We start from the raw sequence: 21752 nt of genomic DNA, 5'->3' as shown, positions 1-21752 counted from the left end.
ACTGGGGAGGCTTCCTGTGGCCACAGGAATTAAAACAAAAAACATTTTATAGCAAATTGGGAAAGGTGGTGGGATGGAAGGAGGAGGAATGAGCCTCTAATGAAATTTTCAAGGGAGGGGTTTGCAGAAAACCACAGAACCCTGCAGACAGCCAGTCTGGCAACCAGGTCAGCATGCGGGAAGCTTCTTTACCATAAGCCACGGGGGTCAGCTTCAGGACCGTGTGCAGCGGACACTTGAGGTAAGGCAGCTGTTCTGTGGACACAGGCGGAGAGGGTTGGCACCAGGGATGCCCAGGTGACAGTCCCCTTCGATCTCTCTCACACACACATCCCACCTCCCCAGGGGCAGCGTCCGCACCTGCTGCCTTGTCAAGGAAGTAGGCCAGGAGGCAGCGCATCACAGCCTGGTGGCAGATGACCAGCACGTTCTCTTGCCGCTCCAGCTCCATGATGACAGGCTCGAGTCGCTGGACCAGGTCCTCATAGGACTGCAAGGGCAAGTGGGAAGCATCCCTCAACCCAGCTCTGGGGGTAGGGATGGAGACCTTCTGGGTAGTGGGCTACCTTCTCCTGAACTCCTCACCATTCTGGGAGGTTGGTGAGGACTGGCAATCACCTCCCCTATCCCAGGGCCAGGTCCCAGTAGGACTGAGAGGGCAGGGCTGGGGCTTAGGCTGCGTCCAAGGGGCCACCTCCATGCCCTTCCTGGGGCCCTTTGCTGAACCCTCAGCTGCTGGAATTCACATGCTGGCAACTGATGACAGGTGGAGAAGACACGGCTCCCTTCCTACCCGCCGCACATGGAGTACACAGAACGAGGCTTGTAGGGAGGGGAAGCAAAAACCTCCCAAACTTCCCAGAGTGCAACCTGTCAGAATGCCTGAGCTCCCAGGAAGGACCCTCACAGTCTGCCTGCCCTGTACCTCCCCTGGGTGCCGTGAGGGAGCCCTTGGACCAACCCCAGTGACTGGCAGGTCTAGAGCTTTTCACTGGGAGACCCAGCCCTGGGGGTTCACCCCTGTTTGCACACAGTGAGCCATCCTTCAGAAAAAAAAAAAAAGGCCTCAAGCTTGGAGCTGAGTTTGCCCCATGATTTGGTTGGGACTAATACCAACATGACTTGTGCCAGCCCCTGGTATTTCTGGGGAAAGCCTAGACTGCTTCTTTTGGCAACTACCTTCCCTACCAATTTCCCCCCTGTATTCTCAAGTTTGAGCAGCCAGCTGCTTTGTTTCTTTTTACTGTTATCTGGTTTGGTTCTAAATCTGGGTTCTCCCTCACAGTATGACGTGGGGAAATATCAACGCTACCCGAAGCTGTCCTATTCCCGAGGACAGCACAGCATAGGCACCTGTGAGCCTGGCATTTGGGCGGGGGGTTTCGACATGTGTACGTGTATGTGTGTACGCAAACCTGTGCGTCTGTGGGAGGTATTTTTATTTGGCCACTGCCCCAGGTCACGTCCTAGAATTGGGAGATACATGAGTCAAAGGTGACACTGGGGGCTTCCCTGGTGGCGCAGTGGTTGAGAGTCCACCTGCCGATGCAGGGGACACGGGTTCGTACCCCGGTCCGGGAGGATTCCACATGCCACGGAGCGGCTGGGCCCGTGAGCCATGGCCGCTGAGCCTGTGTGTCTGGAGCCTGTGCTCCGCAACGGGAGAGGCCACAACAGTGAGCGGCCCGCATACCGCAAAAAAAAAAAAAAAAGGTGACACTGTTTCTACCCGGGGCCTGGGCTGAGGCGAGAGCCAGTCTGAGGGGAGGTGACAGTGCAGGTGACTTATGGTAGTCACAACTCACCTGGGGAAAATGAATCCCTAGGTCTGGATTCAGGGCTAGGGATGGTGTCCGGAGCCGCAGGGAGGATGGGGTCACCCTATGACACTCCCAGGGATGGGGAAAGTAAAGATGGGGAGTGATGGGAAACAGGGCTCCAGTAGGCCTCAGGGTTGGGATTCCTGGGCAGCACTGCTCACCCACCACCCAAGGAGGGGCCTGCAGCCTGGGCCACGGCTGAGAAGTGGTGGAGGTGACACACACACCCAGCCTGCCTACCTCTGAGGCCAGGCCCCTCCTGCTGCCCACGGAGCCTCTGCAGAGCCCCTCGGGGCCCTCAGTCACAGGCGGTCCTCCCAGGCAGGCAGCAGGTGGCTGGGATTAAGCCCCCATATCCCACCTACCTCCCCCTTGGGGTACCGGTACCGGTACTTGTCCTGGTCTCGCAGGGCAAATTCCAGTGGATAATGATCCTGAATTTCCTCGTAAGTCATTTCCTCACAGACGCCCTAGGGAGACACCGCAGTCATCACATCACCCACATCAGGCCCAGGGATCAGCCCTGTGTCAGGGGGAGGGCATTTCCTGGGCCACAGGGCCTCTCCCAGCCGGGAAGAGCAGGCACCCTGGGAAAACTAAGCAGGGGCAGCCTCACATTTGGAAAAAGCTATCACACGTCTTTTCCACCCACCCATCGTCCATCCATCCAGTTTATGCCATAAAAATAAACACAGAAATATTAACTATGTGTCTTTTCTAATGTGTCTTTTTGACTTCTGTGCTATGGAAATACTACAGCAGAGTATGGATTATTGTACAGGCTATAAAGTAAGATTTCCCTCATGTCATTCAGGATACACACACACGCACAGCATAGAAGTATCGTACACAAATGCCATTTTAAAACAAAACAAAAGAGCCCAGGACAATGTGTGGACTGACCAGTGTCAGTCCTTCCAAGGCTCAAGCCAAGAACCAGCACACAGGAGGTGCCCAGAGAGGAAGCAATAAAACGCCCGTAATAAAAAGCTGCTGGACTATTTACAATAGCCAGGTCATGGAAGCAACCGAAATGCCCATCGACAGACGAATGGATGAAGAAGATGTGGTACATATATACAATGGAATATTACTCAACCATAAAAAGGAATGAAATTGAGTCATTTGTAGAGACGTGGATGGATCTAGAGACTGTCATACAGAGTGAAGTAAGTCAGAAAGAAAAAAACAAATATCATACATTAATGCATATATGTGGAACCTAGAAAATGGTACAGATGAACCGGTTTGCAGGGCAGAAATTGAGACACAGATGTAGAGAACAAACGTATGGACACCAAGGGGGGAAAGTGGCGGGGTGGTGGTGGTGGTGGTGTGATGAATTGAGCGATTGGGATTGACATGTATACACTGATGTGTATAAAACTGATGATTAATAAGGACCTGCTGTATAAAAAAATAAATAAAATAGGGCTTCCCTGGTGGCACAGTGGTTGAGAGTCCGCCTGCCGATGCAGGGGACACGGGTTCGTGCCCCGGTCCGGGAAGATCCCACATGCCGTGGAGCGGCTGGGCCCATGCGCCATGGCCACTGAGCCTGTGCGTCCGGAGCCTGTGCTCCACAACGGGAGAGGCCACAACGGTGAGAGTCCCGCGTACCGCAAAAATAAATGAATAAATAAATAAATAAAATAAAATTCAAAAAAAGATGTGAGAAACTATAAAGTGGGGGTCAGGAGAACAAACTGTGACACTACAATTCATAACACACACAATAAACAAATTATTCTGAAAAATAAAAAATAAAATAAAATAAAAAGCTGCTGGTTTCTACCTATGTCCTCAGGGTTTTTTTTCCTAGACAAAGCCTTGGGGGCAAAGTTGTCTATTAAAAAGGAAAGATGATGAGGAAAATTTAAACCTATAAATGCCTATATCAAAAAAAAAAGATCTCATATCACTAATCTAATCTTCTACCTTAAGATATTGGAGGGACTTCCCTGGTGGCACAGTGGTTAAGAATCCGCCTGCCAATGTAGGGGACAAGGGTTCGATCCCTGGTCCAGGAAGATCCCACATGCTGCGGAGCAACTAAGCCTGCATGCCACAACTACTGAGCCCATGTGCCACAACTACTGAAGCCCGCGTGCCTAGAGCCTGCACTCCACAACAAGAGAAGCCACCACAGTGAGAAGCCCACACACTGCAACGAAGAGTAGCCCCTACTCACTACAACTAGAGAAAGTCCACCCACAGCAACAAAGACCCAACGCAGCCAAAACTAACTAACTAAATTTATTTTATTTTATTTTTTTTTTTTTTTACTAAATTTATTTAAAAAAAAAAAAAGTTACTGGAAGAAGAACAAATTAAACCCAAAGCAAGCAGAAGTAAGGAAATAATACAAATTAGAACACAAATTCATTAAATAGAAAAAAGCAACGAAATCAAAAGTGGGTTCTTTGAAAAGATCAACAGAATTCACAAAACTTTTGCTAGACTGACAGGAAAAAGGAAAGCTCAAATTATTAAACCAGGAATGAAAGGGGGATATTACTACAAAGCTTACAGAAATAAAAAAGATTATAAGGGAATACTATGCACAATTATATGCCAACAAATAAGACAACTTAGGTGAAATAGGAAAATTCCTACAAAGACACAAACTACCTGTTGTGAGTTGAATACTTCCCCCCAAAAGATACGCTGAAGTCCTAACCCCTGGGAACTGTGAATGTGACCTTATGTGGAAATAGTCTTTGCAGATATAATCAAGTAGATGAGGTCCAATGACTGATGCCCTTTTAAGAAGGCCATGTAAAGACATAGAGAGACACACACAGGGAAGAAGCCCATGTAATGAGGGAGACAGGGATTGCAGTGATGCACCTATAAGCCAAGGAATGTTGGCAGCCACCAGGAACCTGCTAAAAATATGGGCATTAAAAGGGATTGGGGGCAGGGGCTTCCCTGGTGGCGCAGGGGTTGAGAGTCCTCCTGCCAATGCAGGGGACACGGGTTCGAGCCCTCTCCGGGAGGATCCCACATGCCGTGGAGCAGCTAAGCCTGTGCGCCACAACTACTGAGCCTGCGCTCTGGAGCCCGTGAGCCACAACTACTGAGCCCACGTGCCACAAATGCTGAGCCTGTGCGCCTGGAGCCTGTGCTCCACAATAGGAGAGGTCACTGCAGTGAGAAGCCCACGCGCTGCAACGAAGAGCAGCCCCCGCTCTCCGCAACTGGAGAAAGTCTGTGCGCAGCAACACAGCCAAAAGATAAATAAATAAATTTATAAAATAAACGTGATTGGGGGGGACTTCCCTGGTGGCACAGTGGTTTAGGAATCCACCTGTCAACGCAGGGGACACGGGTTCAAGCCCTGGTCCAGGAAGGTTCCACATGCCACAGAGCAACTAAGCCCGTGTGCCACAGCTACTGAAGCCCATGTGTGCCTAGAGCCCGTGCTCCACCACAAGAGAAGCCACCTCAATGAGAAGGCCACACACCACAATGAGGAGTAGCCCAAAGCCTGTGCACAGCAACCAAGACCCAACGCAGCCAAAAATAAATTAATTAATTAAAAGAAAAAAGATTAGGGGGATTCCCTGGCGGTCCAGTGGTTAGAACCAAATGCTGTCACTGCTGAGAGCCTGGGTTCAATCCCTGGTCGGGGAACTAAGATCCCACAAGCCACAGTGTGGCCAAAAAAAAAGTGATTATGGTGATGGCTCAGAAGGAAGTGAAAGACAGTAGAGCAAGCCTCTATTGCCTTAGAGAATACGTATATTATCATGAACAGAATGTTGCTAGAAATATGAATGTTTAGGGACTCCTCTGGAGGTCCAGTGGTTAGGACTCTGTGTTTTCACTGCCGTGGCCCCAGGTTCAATCCTTGGTCAGGGAACTAAGATCACACAAGCTGTGAGGCGCGGCCAAAAAAAAAGAGAGAGAAAAGGCAATCTTTATCATAAAGCAGCAGAGAACTTGGCTGAACTGTGTTCTAGTGTGGGCAGCTATAACAAAAAAGGCAGATAGGGGCTTCCCTGGTGGCACAATGTTTGAGAGTCCGCCTGCCGATGCAGGGGACACGGGTTCGTGCCCCGGTCCGGGAAGATCCCACATGCCACGGAGCTGCTGGGCCCGTGAGCCACGGCCGCTGAGCCTGCGCGTCTGGAGCCTGTGCTCCACAATGGGAGAGGCCACAACAGTGAGAGGCCCGCGTAGGGCAAAAAAAAAAAAAAAAAAAAAAGGCAGATAATGACAAGTGATAAGGAGGATGCAGAAAAATCAGAACCCTCATACACTGCTGGTGGGAACGTAAAATGGTGCAGCCACTTTGGAAAACAGCCTGGCAGTTTCTAACAAGCTTAAATGGAGTTAACATGGGGGACTCCCTGGTGTCCCAGTGGTTGGGACTCTGTGCTTTCACTGCCAAGGGCCTGGGTTCAATCCCTGGTCAGGGAGCTAAGATCCCACAGGTCACACAGCACAGCCAAAATAAAAAAACAAACAAAAAAATGTAGAGTTAACATATGACCTAGCAATTCCACTCCTGGCTATCTACCCAAGAGAAATGAAAACATGTCCACACAAAAACTTGTACATTCAGAGCAACATCATTCCTAAAGCCAAAAAATGGCAACTACCCAAATGCCCATCGACTGGTGAATGGATAAATAACATGTGGTATATCCATACAATGGGATATTATTCGGCAATATACAGGAACAAAATACTGATACATTCTACCACAGGAGGAATGAAATGTCCAGAATAGGCCAACCTATAGAGACAGAAAACAGATTGGTGGTAGCCTAGGGCTGGGGGGAAGGACTGGAAGGAAATGGGGGTATGGGTACAGGGTTGCTTTCTGGAACAACAAAAATGTTCTAAAATTGATTGTGGTGATGGTTGCATAACTCTGTGAATATACTAAAAACGATTGAATCATACAATTTAAATAGGTGAACTGTATCATACGTGAATCATATCTCGATAAAGCTGTTGTTTTCAAAAAAGGAAAAATAAGACAGTAAATTGTGGATTGGGCTAAGAAAAAAATCACAATGTTAAAACAGAAGACTAGCCCAAGGCTGTTTACCAGAACAGAGGAAAGAACAAAGATAAACATGGAAAGATGACTAACAGATCATAGATACTAGAATAGTTTCCAAACTAAAGAAAAAGAAGGGAATCCAGTGTATCTAGGAAAATAATCGGATTAACCTCAAAAAAAAAAAAAAGATCAGGGCTGCCAAGGCTTCTCTGAGAAACCAAATGCTCCAGCCATATCCGTGCCCTTGGGAGGCAGACACCAGACCCCTAACCTGCGTCAGGGAGCTGCTATTTGCACAAGAAAGAAATCAGGGCTGGAAACCTCCTGTAACTCCCACCAGCCACAGCTGATGAAAGCCCACAAAATGGGTTAAATGAGCTATAAAACGGGTCACAGAAATTGCTTACTCTTTTGAAAGAGTTCATCAGTTCTAAAGAAGAGCTACAACAGATAAAAAAAAAAAACATGATGCTATACTCTGCCCAATTACAGTAAAAAAAAAAAAAAAAGGGCAGAAAGGAAACAAATGGAAATAACACATCCTCATAATTCCCAACAGAATCAAGAATTATTTTCCTGTTACTAATTTTGATAAGTATATTTTAGTTATTCCTTTATTTACAAGCATTCTCCTTAAGAATGTTTTAGAAAAGCTGTAAGGTAATGACTACTGGAATAAAAACACTGCTTGCCTTCCAAATCACAGAAAAGATGATGTTTATACAGAAAAAAAAAAAAAGAGATGAAAAGAAATCTGCAAGGTGCTGGGGAAAAAAAAGGACAAAGATAGCGATTGTAATAATAAATATGAATGGGTTTAGATTCCTAAACGATAAAAGCTCTCAGGCCAAAAAATAAACCAAAGATATGTTCCTTTCATCTAAAGAAATGACAGAAAAAGGTTAAAAATAAAAGGGAGTAGGCATAACAAAAAAAACATGGACAAAAAGCAAGCATGGCAAATTAAAACCAAAGTGAGATACCACCTCACACTCATTAGAATGGCTACTGTAAAAAAAAGAAAAAAAAAACCAGAAAAATAACAAGTGTTAGCACAGATGTGGAGAAATCAGAACACTCGTGCACTGTTGGTAGGAAAGTATGTATAATGGTGCAGTTGCTATGGAAAAAAGCATAGCGGTTCCTCAAAAAAATAAAAATAGAATTACCATATGATCCAACAATTCCACTTCTACATAGGTATCAAAAAGAAATGAAAGCAGTGTTTCAAAGAGAGATTTATATACCCATGTTCATAGCAGCCCGATGCACAATAGCTAAAAGGTGGAAGCAACCCAAATGTCCATAGATAAATGAATGGATAAGCAAAATGTGGTATATACATAAATGGAACCATATTCAAGCTTAAAAATGTGATTCTGACATATGCTACAACATGGATGGACCTTGAGGACATTATGATAAGTGAAGTAAACCAGTCACAAAAAGACAAATACTATATGATTCCACTTATGTGACATACTTAGAGACAGAAAAATCATACAGACAGAATCAAAGAGACAGAAAGTAAAATGGTAGTTGTCAGAGGCTGGGTGGGGAGGAGAAATGGGGGTTATTGTTTAATGGGTATAGAGTTTCCATTTTATAAGGCGAAAAGAGTTCTGGAGATGGGGACTTCCCTGATGGTCCAGTGGGTAAGACTCCGCACTCCCAATGCAGGGGACCCAGGTTCAATCCCTGGTCAGGGAACTAGATCCCGCATGCATGAAGTAAAGAAGATCCCACGTGCCACAACTAAGACCCCACACAGTCAAACATAAAGTAAATAAATAAACCTGCATGCCACAACTAAGAGTGCGCATGCTGCAACAAAGATCCCACATGCCGCAACTAAGACCCGGTGCAACCTAAATAAAAATTTAAAAAGTAAATAAATTTATAAACATTAACATGGTTACAAAAATAAAACTATTAAAAAAAAGAGTTCTGGAGATGGATGGTGGTGATGACTGCACATTCTGAATGTATTTAATACCACTGAACTGTGCACATAAAAATGGTTGTTAAGATGATAAATTTTATGTTATGTGCATTTTACAAAAAAAAATTGGGAAAAGAAAAGCAGGGATGATAATATTCAAATTCGTCAAAGTATAAATCCATGCAAAAAGTGTTTTATATTGAAACAGGAACCATCCAAAATGAAGGCTGAGCCACAGTGGAGTAACTGGTACCAGATTTGCTCTCGGCCCAACATAAACAATTCAAAAGAACTAGACAAAATGTATGTAACAATTGTTTGTAGACACTAGACAACAGGCAGAGCAGGGTTGTGATCCTCCAGAAGGGACACAAGGAGCCTACGACTGCAGCAATTTACTGCAGGCACTTCCTGGACTGCAGAGCATCACAAGAAAAGAAGAAGACACAAAAAAGAACAAAACTGAACCCCTAGAGCTTAAAAACATAACGCCTGAAATATAAAGTTCATTGGATGTTGGATGAGTTTAACAAAAACAGCAGTAAAGATAAGTGAGCTTGAAGATATAGCAATAGAAACTATCCAAACAGAAACTTGGAAAGAACAAAAGACTGAGAAACAATGAACAGAAGCTCAGTGACCTGTGGGATTATCCCATAGGTTCTATACACTATACCAAATGGTCCAAGAAGTTGGAGTCCAGGGTAGGAGACAGGGTAGCAGAAAATATATTTAAAGAAATGATATCTTAAATTTTTTTCAAACTCATATTTAGAAACCCAGAAATCCAAGAATCTCAATGAACTCCAAGCAGGATAAACATAAAGTAAAACATACCAAAGCACATCATAATCCAATTGCTTAAAATCAGTAATAAAGAGAAAATAGAGTAAAAGAAGATACATTATATACAAAACGAAGATAAGAATGACAGAAAACTCCTTGCTAGAGAACAGTGTGACCCAGAAGACAATAGAGGTGGTCCAATGGTGGTCCAGTGGTTAAGAATCCACCTTCCAATGCAGGGGACAAGGGTTTGATCCCTTGTTGGGGAACGAAGATCCCACATGCCACGGGGCAACTAAGCCCATGCACCACAACTAGAGAGAAGCCCACGCACCACAACTACTGAGCCCGTGCCCCCTAGAGCCCGCGTGCCACAACTAGAGAAGCCCACACGCCGAAACTAGAGAAAAGCCCGCATGCTGAAATGAAGAGCCTGCGCACTGCAGTGAAGACCCAGTGCAGCCAAAAAAAAAAAAAAAAAAAAAGAAGAAGAAGACAACAATGGAACAGCACCTTTTACATGCTGAAACAGAAGGAAGTCTGTGCTGTTTCCTCTCATTTGCCCCTCCATATCCTTCTGCTTCTCTACCTGCTCTCTGCCCCAGGAGGTTGACCTTTGTCCATGCATCTACAAGGCTCCCATGGCCACTAATGTCTTGTTGGGCTAGGCCACGGGGAACACTGGCAGGAGGTCACAGGGAGGGAGGAGAGTGAGGCTGAGATGTTTATTCTGACTCCTTCCTGAAGAAGTTGCTTTCAGTGGTCTAGGCCCTCACCCAAGGTTCCATCCCACCAGGCTGCCCTTTACTCACTGCTCCCTTGTCCCCAGGTTCCTATATCCTCTCTCTCCTCTGCCCAAGGGAAGCAATGGTCCCTGTTGTTACGAGGTCCCTATATCCTGCCCATTATCTTTGAAAAAAGGTCCTTTTATAAATCCTCATTGAATTAACCTAATTGGAGTGGCCATCTGTTTCCTTTTATGTCCCACAAATTACTAAGTCATGAATTTTACTTTATAATAAAACATCAAAATATGTGAAGAAAAAAGGTAAAATAATGCAAAATTCTTGAAAATGCAAGAAAAATCAACAAAATTATAATTAGAGTGTATTTAACATTCAACTATTGATTTATGATGATCAAACAGAAAAAAAAGACAGAAAATTTGAATGATATAATTAAAGTTGAAATTAATGAGATACACAAACTTTTTCTTTTGAAAATTTTCAACCATATAGAAAAGTACAGGGCTTCCCTTGTGGTGCAGTGGTTGAGAATCCACCTGCCAATGAAGGGGACACAGATTCGAGCCCTGGTCAGGGAAGACCCCACATGCTGCAGAGCAACTAAGCCTGTGCGCCACAACTACTGAACCTGCGCTCTAGAGCCTGCATGCCACAACTACTGAGCCCACACGCTTAGAGCCCATGCTCCACAACAAGAGAAGCCACTGCAATGAGAAGCCCGCGCACTGCAACGAAGAGTAGCCACCACTCACCACAACTAGAGAAAGCCCGCGTGCAGCAACAAGGACCCAACGCAGCCAAAAAATAATAATAATTAATAAACAATAAATAGACTTTCAAAAAAAAAAAGAATATACAACAGAAACACAAGGCACTTAAACTGGGAAGGTAACAACTGGATTATCCTTATTTCAGAAGATATGACAGCTCCCTGAGATAAAGCTAAGATAATCAACTGAAAAAGTACTAGAGCAAATGAAAGAATGGTCACAGGTTTTCTGTGGACCAGCAATAACCAGACGGGGGACAAGATCTTATTCACAAAGAGGCTTCCTCCATGAGGCCAGGTGGCCCAAGCTCCCAAGGGACCCTCTGGAGATGTCCCTGGTTAACAGCCCACTGTCAGCCTTCCTGGCCTGGCTCCCTACATGAATGCTGGGCCTGTGGCCCCTCCCATCTCATAATGTCATGGACGCCCCCTTTCCCTTACCCAATCTTTTCCAGCGGGGATGGATTCCATGGCATGTGGCTTCATCATCTTCCTCCCTACTCCTCACCTCCTCTGTCCAACTTGATTCCATCTCATCCATAGGGACACAATTGAACAAGCTTGCGAGCTGAATGAGTGTCTACCTTTTCCACAGCTGCATCCATCTGCTGGGGGTGGAGGATCGCCCCCAGAACACAGACAAGGGGGCCACAGAAGACTCCTGGTCTCCAGACAAGCCAACTCTTCCCCTTTGCTAACGCCCACTGGAAACTCCTCCTTCCTTTCACTCTTGAGTGAAACCTCCATGAAGTTCTGAGACACAGTACTCTATAGCCACCTGCACCCCTCTCCTCTACTGATACCCTGGAATCTGGGCCTCCGCCACCACTCAGGGCCTCCTGTCATCTCATTCTCTCCCTTTCTACCAGCCCCTCACCATCAGCTTACACACGGCCAAGTCTCCCTTGACTCTGAGTCCCTTGCCCCCCATTCACTTCCCTACCCATTCCCACCGGGCACCAACCCAGTAGGCTCATGCCAAGAATCCTAGTGGTCTTATGACATCCCAATGGTCAGTTTGGAGCCTGGCCTCACTCCCCCTCCCTATGGTATCTCATCCCACTGACCACTGCCTCCTCCTCTCTGCCTTGACTCCCATGACCCCATCAGCCTGGTTTCCCTTCCACCTCACCAGACACCTGTCCATAGCTTCCTCCACAGCCCCTTAAATGCCAGGGTTCCCCTGGGTTCTGTCCTGGGTCCTACTTTGCCTCCCTCAGCCACCTGATCCATTCCACAGTTTCAAGCACCATGTCTGTGGGGGGGATGCCCAAGCCCCACCTCTCTTTGGAGATCGGATTGGCTCCTGGGTACCTGCTCTTGAACATCTCCCAGGAACGTCTCCCTTTCATTCACTACATATTTACTGAGCACTTACGATGTGGTGAACAAAATAGATTAGTTCCTGCCCTCAGCTGAGCTCATCACCTTCCTTGCCCCAGAACCCTTCCCAGTGGCTGGAAATCTGGAGCCATCCTAGATCCTTTTTAGACCCCTGGCTGGGCATCAACAGCCTCTATCCTTTCATTAGGATCTTGGTCCCCAGCACCTGGCCCAGTTCCTAGCACAGAGTAGCCTCACATAAATACGTGATAAATAAATGAAGAAACATCCCTCAAGTCCATCTACTCCTTTTTCACTGCCGTCACCCAAGTTCCAGATGTCATCACCTCACCAGGCCATTGCAAGGACCTCTAACTAGTCTCCCTTCTCCGGCTTGTCCCCCCACCTCATCCCAACAAAACAATTCTATCAGTTGGGGTGATCTTTGTAGGATTCAAATCTGATCTCGAGACTTCCATATCAGGCAATGGTAGACTAGCTTGCTTTAGACTAACACTCCACTGAGAGCTACTAGAAAAGCCAAACCGAAATAAATAAATAAATCTGTTTGATATCACCCTAGAGCCACAAGGCAGAGAAGACCTGAGGGGCCAAGATCCTGAAGTGAAGGGAAGCCCAAGGAGGTGAACCTGGTATATGGCATCATTTTTCCCTTTGAGGTTTTGTTGATTTGAAAGTGGCAGTTAAAAGCATGACAAGCCACCTGGTAGGCAAAATGGCTGAAGAGGGTCAAAAGGTATAAACTTCCAGTTATAAGATAAATAAGCCCTGGGGATGTAATGTACAGCATGGTGATTATAATTAACAATATGTATCATATATTTGAAAATTGCTAAGAGAGTATGTCTTGAAAGTTCTCATCACAAGAAAACTAAAATTTGTAACTATGTGGTGATGGATGTTAACTAAACTTATTGTGATAATTATTTCACAATACATACATCCATCAAATCATCACTTTGTACACCTAGATAGTTATATACAAAAGAAGGGAAGGAGGGAGGCAGGGAAGGAGGGAGGGATGAATCAGAACCCTAAACAATAATGAAATGTTAAAGAGAAAGCTCTCCCTGACCCCTTTCAACACTGTCACCCTGGGTGAGTGCAGCTGTGCCCAGAGCTGGGCAGGGGAGGGAAGAGATGGTGATTACCGCATCAATCTCGTTGAGAACTTTCCACTGCTCATAAGGCACACCCAGGGCCTCAGCCGTCTGGATTGTCCTCTTCATCTGGCTTGTCCAAACCTTTAGGTCCTTGATGTTCTGATCCCTGATGAACTTGGCCAGACTCCTGGCAAACTGAAACACATCACAAGCAAATTCAGATGCACAGGTCCTGGGCTGCCCTCAAAGGGTCCATGGGGCCCAGCCTTAGAGAAAACAGTTTTGGTAAAAAACACGAACTAACTCTCGATGACACCGACACCCACACCCACAAGTGCTGTCCCTGTGCATTCTTCCGAGATCCTCAGTGTAGTTCCAGCTGTGGGTCATCAGGTCCCCTGCCAGTGCTCACCCCCTGACCATGTGCCCTAGGCTGTATGACCTTCCCACTGAGGTTTCAGTATCTCCCCTGGACTGTGGCACAGCATCAGCTGCACTGTAGGGACTCAGCTCACTCCCAGAATGGCACGCCTCTCCAGGGAAAGGGAACCAGCTGGTGAGAGCTCGCGTGCAAGCCAGAGATTCAGGCATCTGCCGGGTGACCTTCCCTATAGAATGGGAACATTCCAGACTGAATGAGGTCATCCACCTGGATTGCATGTTAGCTGGAGTCCAGCACCAGCACACGCACATGCACACAGAAATAAACACACACACACACACACACAGACACACACACAGACACACACACAGACACACACACACACACACACACACACACACACACACACACACACACACACACACACACACACACGCTGACCTCCCTGCCCCGGGCGGACAGTCCTGGGTCCCCGCCAATCCGGCCCTTGAGGTTGAGCTCGCTCTCCCCGTGCCGGCAGAGGTAGATGGAGCGGGGCGTCACGTGGATGTTCATGAGGTAATACACAATGCGGCTCTGGATGTGGTCAGCCACGCGGTTCACGATGTAGCTCTGCCCCACATCCATGATCTTGATGTAGGACAGATCCCTTTCCAGAGAGGGTAGAGAGAAGCCTGTGAGTGTGACCGGGGTCCTTGAGGCCACGCCCTGCCAGCTCCAGGAACCATCCTCAGAGCCTTGCATCTCTGACCCCACCAGGCTTGAGACCACAACACACAGGACTGCCAGCTGGTACGCGAGTGATGGGGGTGAGGTGGGAGCAACACGACACGCATGACATACAGACAAACCCCGTGAGAGGTGCTCCACACTCATCATGCTCCCAAAAGGTGACATTCAAAGTGAGGGGTCAGTCCTACCACATCGGGACCTTCATCGCTGCTCTATGTCCCCCGGGCCCCTCTTGCCTACCTATGAGCTCTCAACGTACTATCTGTAAGGTGAACAAGAGACAGTTTTTCCAGGATTGACCTGGGAGTAGTTGGCAAACGCGCTTCCCCTCCAGTCTTCCTGGTCAGCCATCCATGGGCCTGGCCTTTCCTTCCCCCAGCGAACCCTCCCCCAAGAACCCAGCCCGGGTCATGTGTGTGTGCCGAGTGGTTGCCATGTCCCACACCAGGCAGCAGGTGGACGAGACAAGAAGCACAGGAGGATGGTGCTGGTGGCAGCAGCCAATAAGCCCAACTCCACCGCTTTCCCTGCTTTGGACCAGTGCAGCCCTGCAGCGTGGAGAACAGAGCCACAAGGAGCAATGCCATGCTGGGGGGAGACCAGGAGAACCACAGAGGCCGGGGCAGCAGCACCGGATCAGCGCCAGCATCGCTGAGGGGACTCAGTCCAGGGACTGTCCCTCAAACATCCCAGAAAACATCCCCCCAGCAGTCACTTGACTTCTTTCGTTCGTAACTATATATTCATACGTAATTATAAACAACCCAAGTACAAGTTCATATTTCCACCCTTTTCACTTAATGCTACATAACATACACTTTCCCATGTCTCTTCAGCATGATTTATAAGGACTGTGTAATACTTTATTCAGTTATTAAAGTTAACTTAAGCGTTAACTTAATTACTTAAGTGTTATTCACTTAACCACTGCCCCCATTTCTGCTATAATACAGGAGTTGGCAAACTATGGCCAGCAAGTCAAACTCAGCCTGGTTTTGTAAATACAGTTTTATGGGAACACAATCATGCTTATTTATTTACGTATCATCTATGTTCCTTTAGTACTAAATGGCAAAGTTAAGTAGCTGCAACAGAGACTGTATGCCCCCAAAGCCTAAAATACCTACCACCTGAGCCTTTACGGAAAGAGCTTGCCGGTGGCTGGCTGCTGTCCCCACCCAGCACTCGGTCCCACAGATCCCTGTTCCAGAGGGAGGCGGGCGGGGCTCACAAGCACTGGTTACTGCTAGCTGTTAGTAGGCAGGGTCTGGGCACCCCTTCCCCTTCTCAAAATACAGACCACCCACTGAAAGAAGAGCGTGTACTGTTTGCAAAAGCCCTGTGGGAAGACCCTCTGAATAGAAAGCAGGCTTGATTTTCTGATGAAATAGCAGAAAACTGTGACTCACAGAGCTCCAGATAAAGCAGCTACGGTTCTGCAAGTCACCCCTGGGCCATGATTTCCACCCCGAGGAAAGAAACAAAAAGGGACAGACCATCTCTGCCCGCGGAGGTGGTCCCTCAGCCACCACCTTGAGGAGCCACAGGAGGCAGCCGAGTGGACCCCACCTACCACCCACCGCAGCCAAGGACACAGTGCTGCCCTGCCTCACCTGTCCAGGTCCTCGTCCAGCGACTCATATGAATTCTCATAGCACTCGATGCGCCTCATGAAATCCTCCGTGGCCTCATCGCTATCATGGTTGACATAGTCAGGGCTGCCCAGTTTCACTTGCTGCCGGGGTCAGGCACAGAGCAAGGACACATCAGGGCCAGAGGCCAAGCAGGTCGGAGACCAAGGAGGATGCTGGGTTGGGGGGAGGCTGGGCAGGAGGATTGGCCTCCCAGGGGCACTGGTCCCATTAGGAAGAGCCCAGTGGCTCCCTGGTCCCAGCTCCCATACCAGTGCTAAGAGAGTATTACTGAACATCCTGTGACCGCAGTCCCTCATCTTTGGGGGATGAGGGACTGCGATCGGGTGGGCAGTCCCCACCTGACCCAGAGATCTACCGCCTTCCCCCCTACCCACAATGTTCAAGAAGACCAAGTTAAGGTCGGCCCAGGCACCAGCCTAACCTGGAGATGGACCTCACTGTCACAGGCCATCTTGGCTGTATTACTGCTCCCACAAGGTCAGATGCACCACTCACCACGATGTTGGCAGCTATGACCTCAGGATCCACACAGATGGACTCAACGAAAAAGGTCTGCAGCAAAGACCAGGGTGGGCAGGAGGGAAGGAACCAGAGACACATTTAGGGCCCTGAGCCTGGCTCCCTGGAGCTCCCTACCCACTGAGGGCCATGCTGCCCAGAGGCCCTTCTTCAGGGGGTGGGGTCAGGTCAAGGAGCACAGACCCAAAGCAGGTGCCGCCCTATGAAGGACTCTCCCACCAAGACCCCCACTTCCTCAGAAAGATAACTCCAGGTGGAGAGAAAATCAATATCCCAAATCCACTCAGGAGCCCACCTGCCTGAGGCCAGTGGGCCTCAGGAGGCCGAGAAGGTGGCCCCAGAGGGCCCGAACGTGCCACAGCCCAACCAAGGAGGTAAGCCAAGGAGGCCTCACCTTGTAGCCATTCTGTTCCCCAAAATTAAAGATGGTCGCTCTCCGTTCTCGGGTGGTATTTGTTGCATCAAAAACCTAGGACCAAAATGGGGTTAACTCAGCCTCTGGTCCTGGAGAGGGTGGGAGGCCACCTGACAGCTGTAGCACAGGGACTGGATTTCTCATCAGGACCAGTTGCCGTTTGGCCATCCGCCTGGCCAGTCTCCTTCAGACCTGCAATGGCTGGGCTGGTCCTCCTCTTCCTTGGGGAGCACCCCAAGGAAGCTGGAAGCAGGGCAGCAGGCACTCACTCACAAGACTTCCAGTGAAACTAGTTAAACTTGTAGAACTAAACCCACGTTTACTTCCACTCCATCCTGTCACCCCAGTAAAATGGGAACAGGAGAGGAGAGGAGATGGGAAATGTCAACACAGTTTTTTAAGATAGACACATGGTAACTGGCTCAGAGAAACAGAGAAAACCAAACACAAACCTACACCAACCAGAGCACACCTGCTTGTGCAGAACCACGGTAGTCAGGAACAGGGCACAGGCATCTCTGAAAAAAGGGACAAGTGTGCAGAAGAAACGGGAGGACTGGCTGGTGGTGCAAGTGGAGCCCCAGGCCCCCTCCTTGCCTCCTCCAGGCAGGCTGTGACCCCCCCCCGGGGCCTGCCCAGCACTCAGGGGCAGCCCACCCAAGCAGCTTTTAGAGCGTAACTTTTTACAAAGGGCATTTGACCAGGGCTCACTGGATGCTCCAGCAAAACCTCTAACATGAAAAACAAAGACTAAATCAAACAGAATAAAAGGAACTTCAAGAAATGAGGACAGGGAGGGACTTCCATGGTGGTGCAGTGATTAAGAATCTGCCTGCCAATGCAGGGGACACGGGTTCGATCCCTGGTCCGGGAAGATCACACATGCCGCGGAGCAACTAAGCCTGTGCACCACAACTACTGAGCCTGCGCTCTAGACCCTGCGAGCCACAACTACTGAGCCTGCGCTCTAGACCCTGAGAGCCACAACTACTGAAGCCTGCAAGCTTAGAGCCCGTGCTCCACAACAAGAGAAGCCACCACAATGAGAAGCATGCGCACCAAAATGAAGAGTAGCCCCCGCTCACCACAACGAGAGAAAGCCTGCGTGCAGCAATGAAGACCCAACGTAGCCAAAAATAAATAAAAAATAAATAAATTCATTTAAAAAAAAAAAAGAAGAAGATGGGAGGGGAGTGGGGACTCAGTTCTGAGAAAGCGGTGGGGGTGGTTTAACAAAGTAAAATATATGACATTTCTCTGAGCTGCTGGAGAAGAGTTTCCTGATGGAAAGGGTCCCCCCAAGGACCCAGCATTGTGGAGAAGACCCACCATAAAGCACATCACCTTGAAGACCCCTAAAAGCTTCCCCAGAGGAAGGGGCATGAGAAGCCCCCAGTTTTCTCTAGGAAATAAAACTTTTCTTTTTTTTTTTTTTTGCGGTACGCGGGCCTCTCACTGTTGTGGCCTCTCCCGCTGCGGAGCACAGGCTCCGGACGCGCAGGCTCAGCGGCCATGGCTCACGGGCGCAGCCGCTCGGCGACATGTGGGATCTTCCCGGACCAGGGCACGAACCCGTGTCCCCTGCATTGGCAGGCGGACTCTCAACCACTGCGCCACCAGGGAAGCCCTTTTCTTTTTTTTTTTTAACTTCTTTTTGCCCGCAACGTGCGCTTGTGGGATCTTAGTTCCCTGACCAGGGATTGAACCTAGGCCCTCAGCAGAAAGAGCATGAAGTCCTAACCACTGGGACTGCCGGGGAATTCCCTAGGGAAAAAAACTTTTAAGGAGGATCAGCAAATCAGAATGACATCAGACTTTCCCACAGCCACTCTAGAAGCCGTAATACAATGGAGCAATGTCATGAAAATTCTAAAGGAAACGTTCTTTCCACCCATCCATCAAATGTGAGGATAAAGAAAAGACATTTCTACACATGCAAGGTCTCACAAAATTTACTTCCCAAGTACCTTTCTCAGAAAGCTATTAGAGGATGTGCTCCAACAAAACAAGTCAGTAAAGCAAGGAAAAGCAAGACATGGGATCCAAGAGCAGGGCATTCAACTCAGGAGGGAAGAGAAGGAAATTCCCAGGGTGACAGCTGTGCCACAGACAGACCTAGAGGGCAACTGATCTAGATGGGGCTGGGGGACAGAGCTCCAGGATGCATGCCTTCAAAAGGAAAAAGGAAGGAAAAAATAGCCCGTGTTTGACTACATAGGGTTGGGGTAGGGCCCTTTCCTGCAGACACCCTTGCTCAGCCTTGTCCCACCTGTCCATCTGACTGGAGGGTCCAACACAGAGGGGGAATTCCCTTACCCAGCATTCAACTGATTCCTGGAATAGCCACCAAATGTTGGGCTGGATGCTCTCCACACCAGGAGAAATCACATTTGCTAAAGACTTAGGTAACATGACACCTCTAACTTGTGGAGTGGCCAAGAATGTGAGTATTCAGAGGGAAGTCCAGCAGGGTCAAACACAACCACAAGCCCAGAGGGAAATTCCTGGCCCACCTCTGGCCTCTGGCTTCTTCCAGCACAGCAGCTGCAGACTTCTTCCCAGGGGCTGGCACCCAGTGGTATCTAGGGCCACATACACCCTGCCTTCCCCTCCAGATGCCTGATAAGTAAAGGGGTAGAAGTATGTGGGCTCCCATATGTCACTCCCAGATACCACCAGGGTGTTATACTCACCGCCACATGCCCCCCCTCCTCACTAAGGAACCGCCGAACATCTCGGAGGGCTGCCAGGGCACACTGCCTTCAGAAAAGAAAACACAGGTCAGCCAAGCACCTGACTTGTTGCTGCAGGGCAGTAGGTCAGGGATATATCCTATGCCAGATAGGAGACGGGGCAGCCCCTGGGGCCCTTTCTCTCTTCTCAAGGTTTCTCTTTCCTTGGGAAGATTTTCAGTGTTTGGTAACCCTGCTCCTGTAGGTGGAAGGCTATGTGTTTCTGGCCATCAGGAACTTTTTTTTTTTTTTTAATTGGAGTATAGCTGCTTTACAACATTGTCTTAGTTTATACTGCACAGCAAAGTGAATAAGCTATACGTATACATATATCACCTGTTTTTGGATTTCCTTCTCATTTAGATCACCACAGAGCATTGAGTAGAGTTCCCTGTGCTATACCAGTAGGTTCTCATTAGTTATCTATTTTATACATAGTATCAGTAGTGTATATATGTCAATCCCAATATCCCCATTCATCCCACCACCCCCTTTCCCCCTTGGTATACATACAGGAATACTTTTTGAAATACCACTTTTCTGTACTTTCCTTCTTCATCTCATCATGTACAAATCCAGCCTGCCATTTTGCCATATTCATGATTTCTAAGTGTCATGCATTTCCCCTATCAAAATAAGCACTTCTAAAACCAGACACTCCCTTGTATGTGTGTTGGGGGCAGGGCAGGCGGTGCAGGTGGTGGGAAAGGAGAGACATTACTGCTGGCCCCCAAGGCAGCATTAAGCTTAATGTTCAATTTTCCTTTCTAGAAGGGAGATGTGGACTAAGAATGCCACCTGGTGTATCAGCAAACAAAGGGTGTTGCAGCCATCAAGCTATCAGCCACTGCAGCCACCCCCAAAGGGGCCCCCTCAGGGGACTCAGAATGGGAAAGAACAGGACACTGGCCCCAGAGAGCTGAGGTGCATATCAAAGGAATGATTTCAATGAGCCCACACATGGCACCTACCTTACCTCTGCAGAGCAGTCCCTCAGTTATCTGAGAGGCTGTCTTCTAGGCTTAAGTCCTCAGTTTTGTTCACTGAATAAAACATAAGTCTCAACTTTTAGGCTGTTCCTTTCTTTCAGTGGACCAAGAACGCCCTACATGATCCCTTCTGGAGGAGGGTGCCGTGTCTCTGCCTCTCGCACCCGGGTCCACAGGTGCTCCGGAAGGGCAAAACCCTCACCATGACTGACCACTGACTACACTGTCTGTCCTCAGACATCTCAGCCTTTCCGTTTATTGCTGCAAAATGGATTGCCACATATAAGGATCTTTCTGACTTTATCCATTTCCCCTGTAAGGTCCGAAGATAGATAAATCACTTTGACGTTTTATCTATGCAGGGGAGCAGAATTTGCCACCCCAAAATATTTCTCTTTGGCATAAGGATTATTTTAGGCTGATTATTTTTAAGACACTGCAGACATGGGAGCAGCTCTGAAAACATGAGTAGAAGTTACCCTTTTTTGAGAGACATTTACAAGTATAAGGGAAATCTCCATTTGTAAGGGGGTCTCCATCGCTGTACCAGGAGGAGGGAGATGATCTTTATCTCTAGAAACTGTTATCACTCCTGAAGGCACAGATTGAGTGATTGATTGATTTAGGCCACGCCAGACGTCTTGCAGAATCTTAGTTCCCAGCGATTGAACCCAGGCCCCCCGACAGTGGAAGCTCCAAGTCCACAGCCAGGGAATTCCCTGAAGGTATAGATTTAAATCTGCATAACAACCTTACCCTCGTTTACTGAGCTTTTCCGGGTAAATTCTCCTGACTCCTCAC

The 21752-nt window shown here is 48.0% G+C and overlaps 1 protein-coding gene and 1 non-coding gene across 7 annotated transcripts in view; one reads left to right on the top strand and one right to left on the bottom strand.

Annotated features, from left to right (window-relative positions):
• PFKFB4 (6-phosphofructo-2-kinase/fructose-2,6-biphosphatase 4) overlaps positions 1-21752 on the bottom strand; it is a 47371-nt gene that overhangs the window by 11191 nt on the left and 14428 nt on the right. For all 6 annotated transcript variants that reach the window (XR_007479766.1, XM_033413160.2, XM_033413162.2 and 3 more), the window contains exons 4-12: positions 19924-19990; positions 17210-17284; positions 16792-16848; positions 16255-16376; positions 14351-14558; positions 13576-13722; positions 2186-2290; positions 361-490; positions 193-255 (exon numbers count right to left, since the gene is read on the bottom strand). Coding sequence is in view for 5 of the 6 variants with exons in the window: in XM_033413160.2 (XP_033269051.1) it covers positions 193-255; positions 361-490; positions 2186-2290; positions 13576-13722; positions 14351-14558; positions 16255-16376; positions 16792-16848; positions 17210-17284; positions 19924-19990 (974 nt within the window). In the remaining variant the exon portion in view is untranslated. The remainder of the gene's footprint in view (positions 1-192; positions 256-360; positions 491-2185; positions 2291-13575; positions 13723-14350; positions 14559-16254; positions 16377-16791; positions 16849-17209; positions 17285-19923; positions 19991-21752) is intronic.
• Positions 8475-8547, top strand: TRNAG-CCC (transfer RNA glycine (anticodon CCC)). The gene has a single exon. It is a non-coding gene; the product is annotated as a tRNA-Gly (tRNA).

Source organism: Orcinus orca, chromosome 10, assembly GCF_937001465.1.
Source record: "Orcinus orca chromosome 10, mOrcOrc1.1, whole genome shotgun sequence".
Taxonomy (NCBI): Eukaryota; Metazoa; Chordata; class Mammalia; order Artiodactyla; family Delphinidae; genus Orcinus; species Orcinus orca.
The sequence above is the reverse complement of the archived record's forward strand: the minus strand, read 5'-3'. Positions and strand labels throughout refer to the sequence as shown.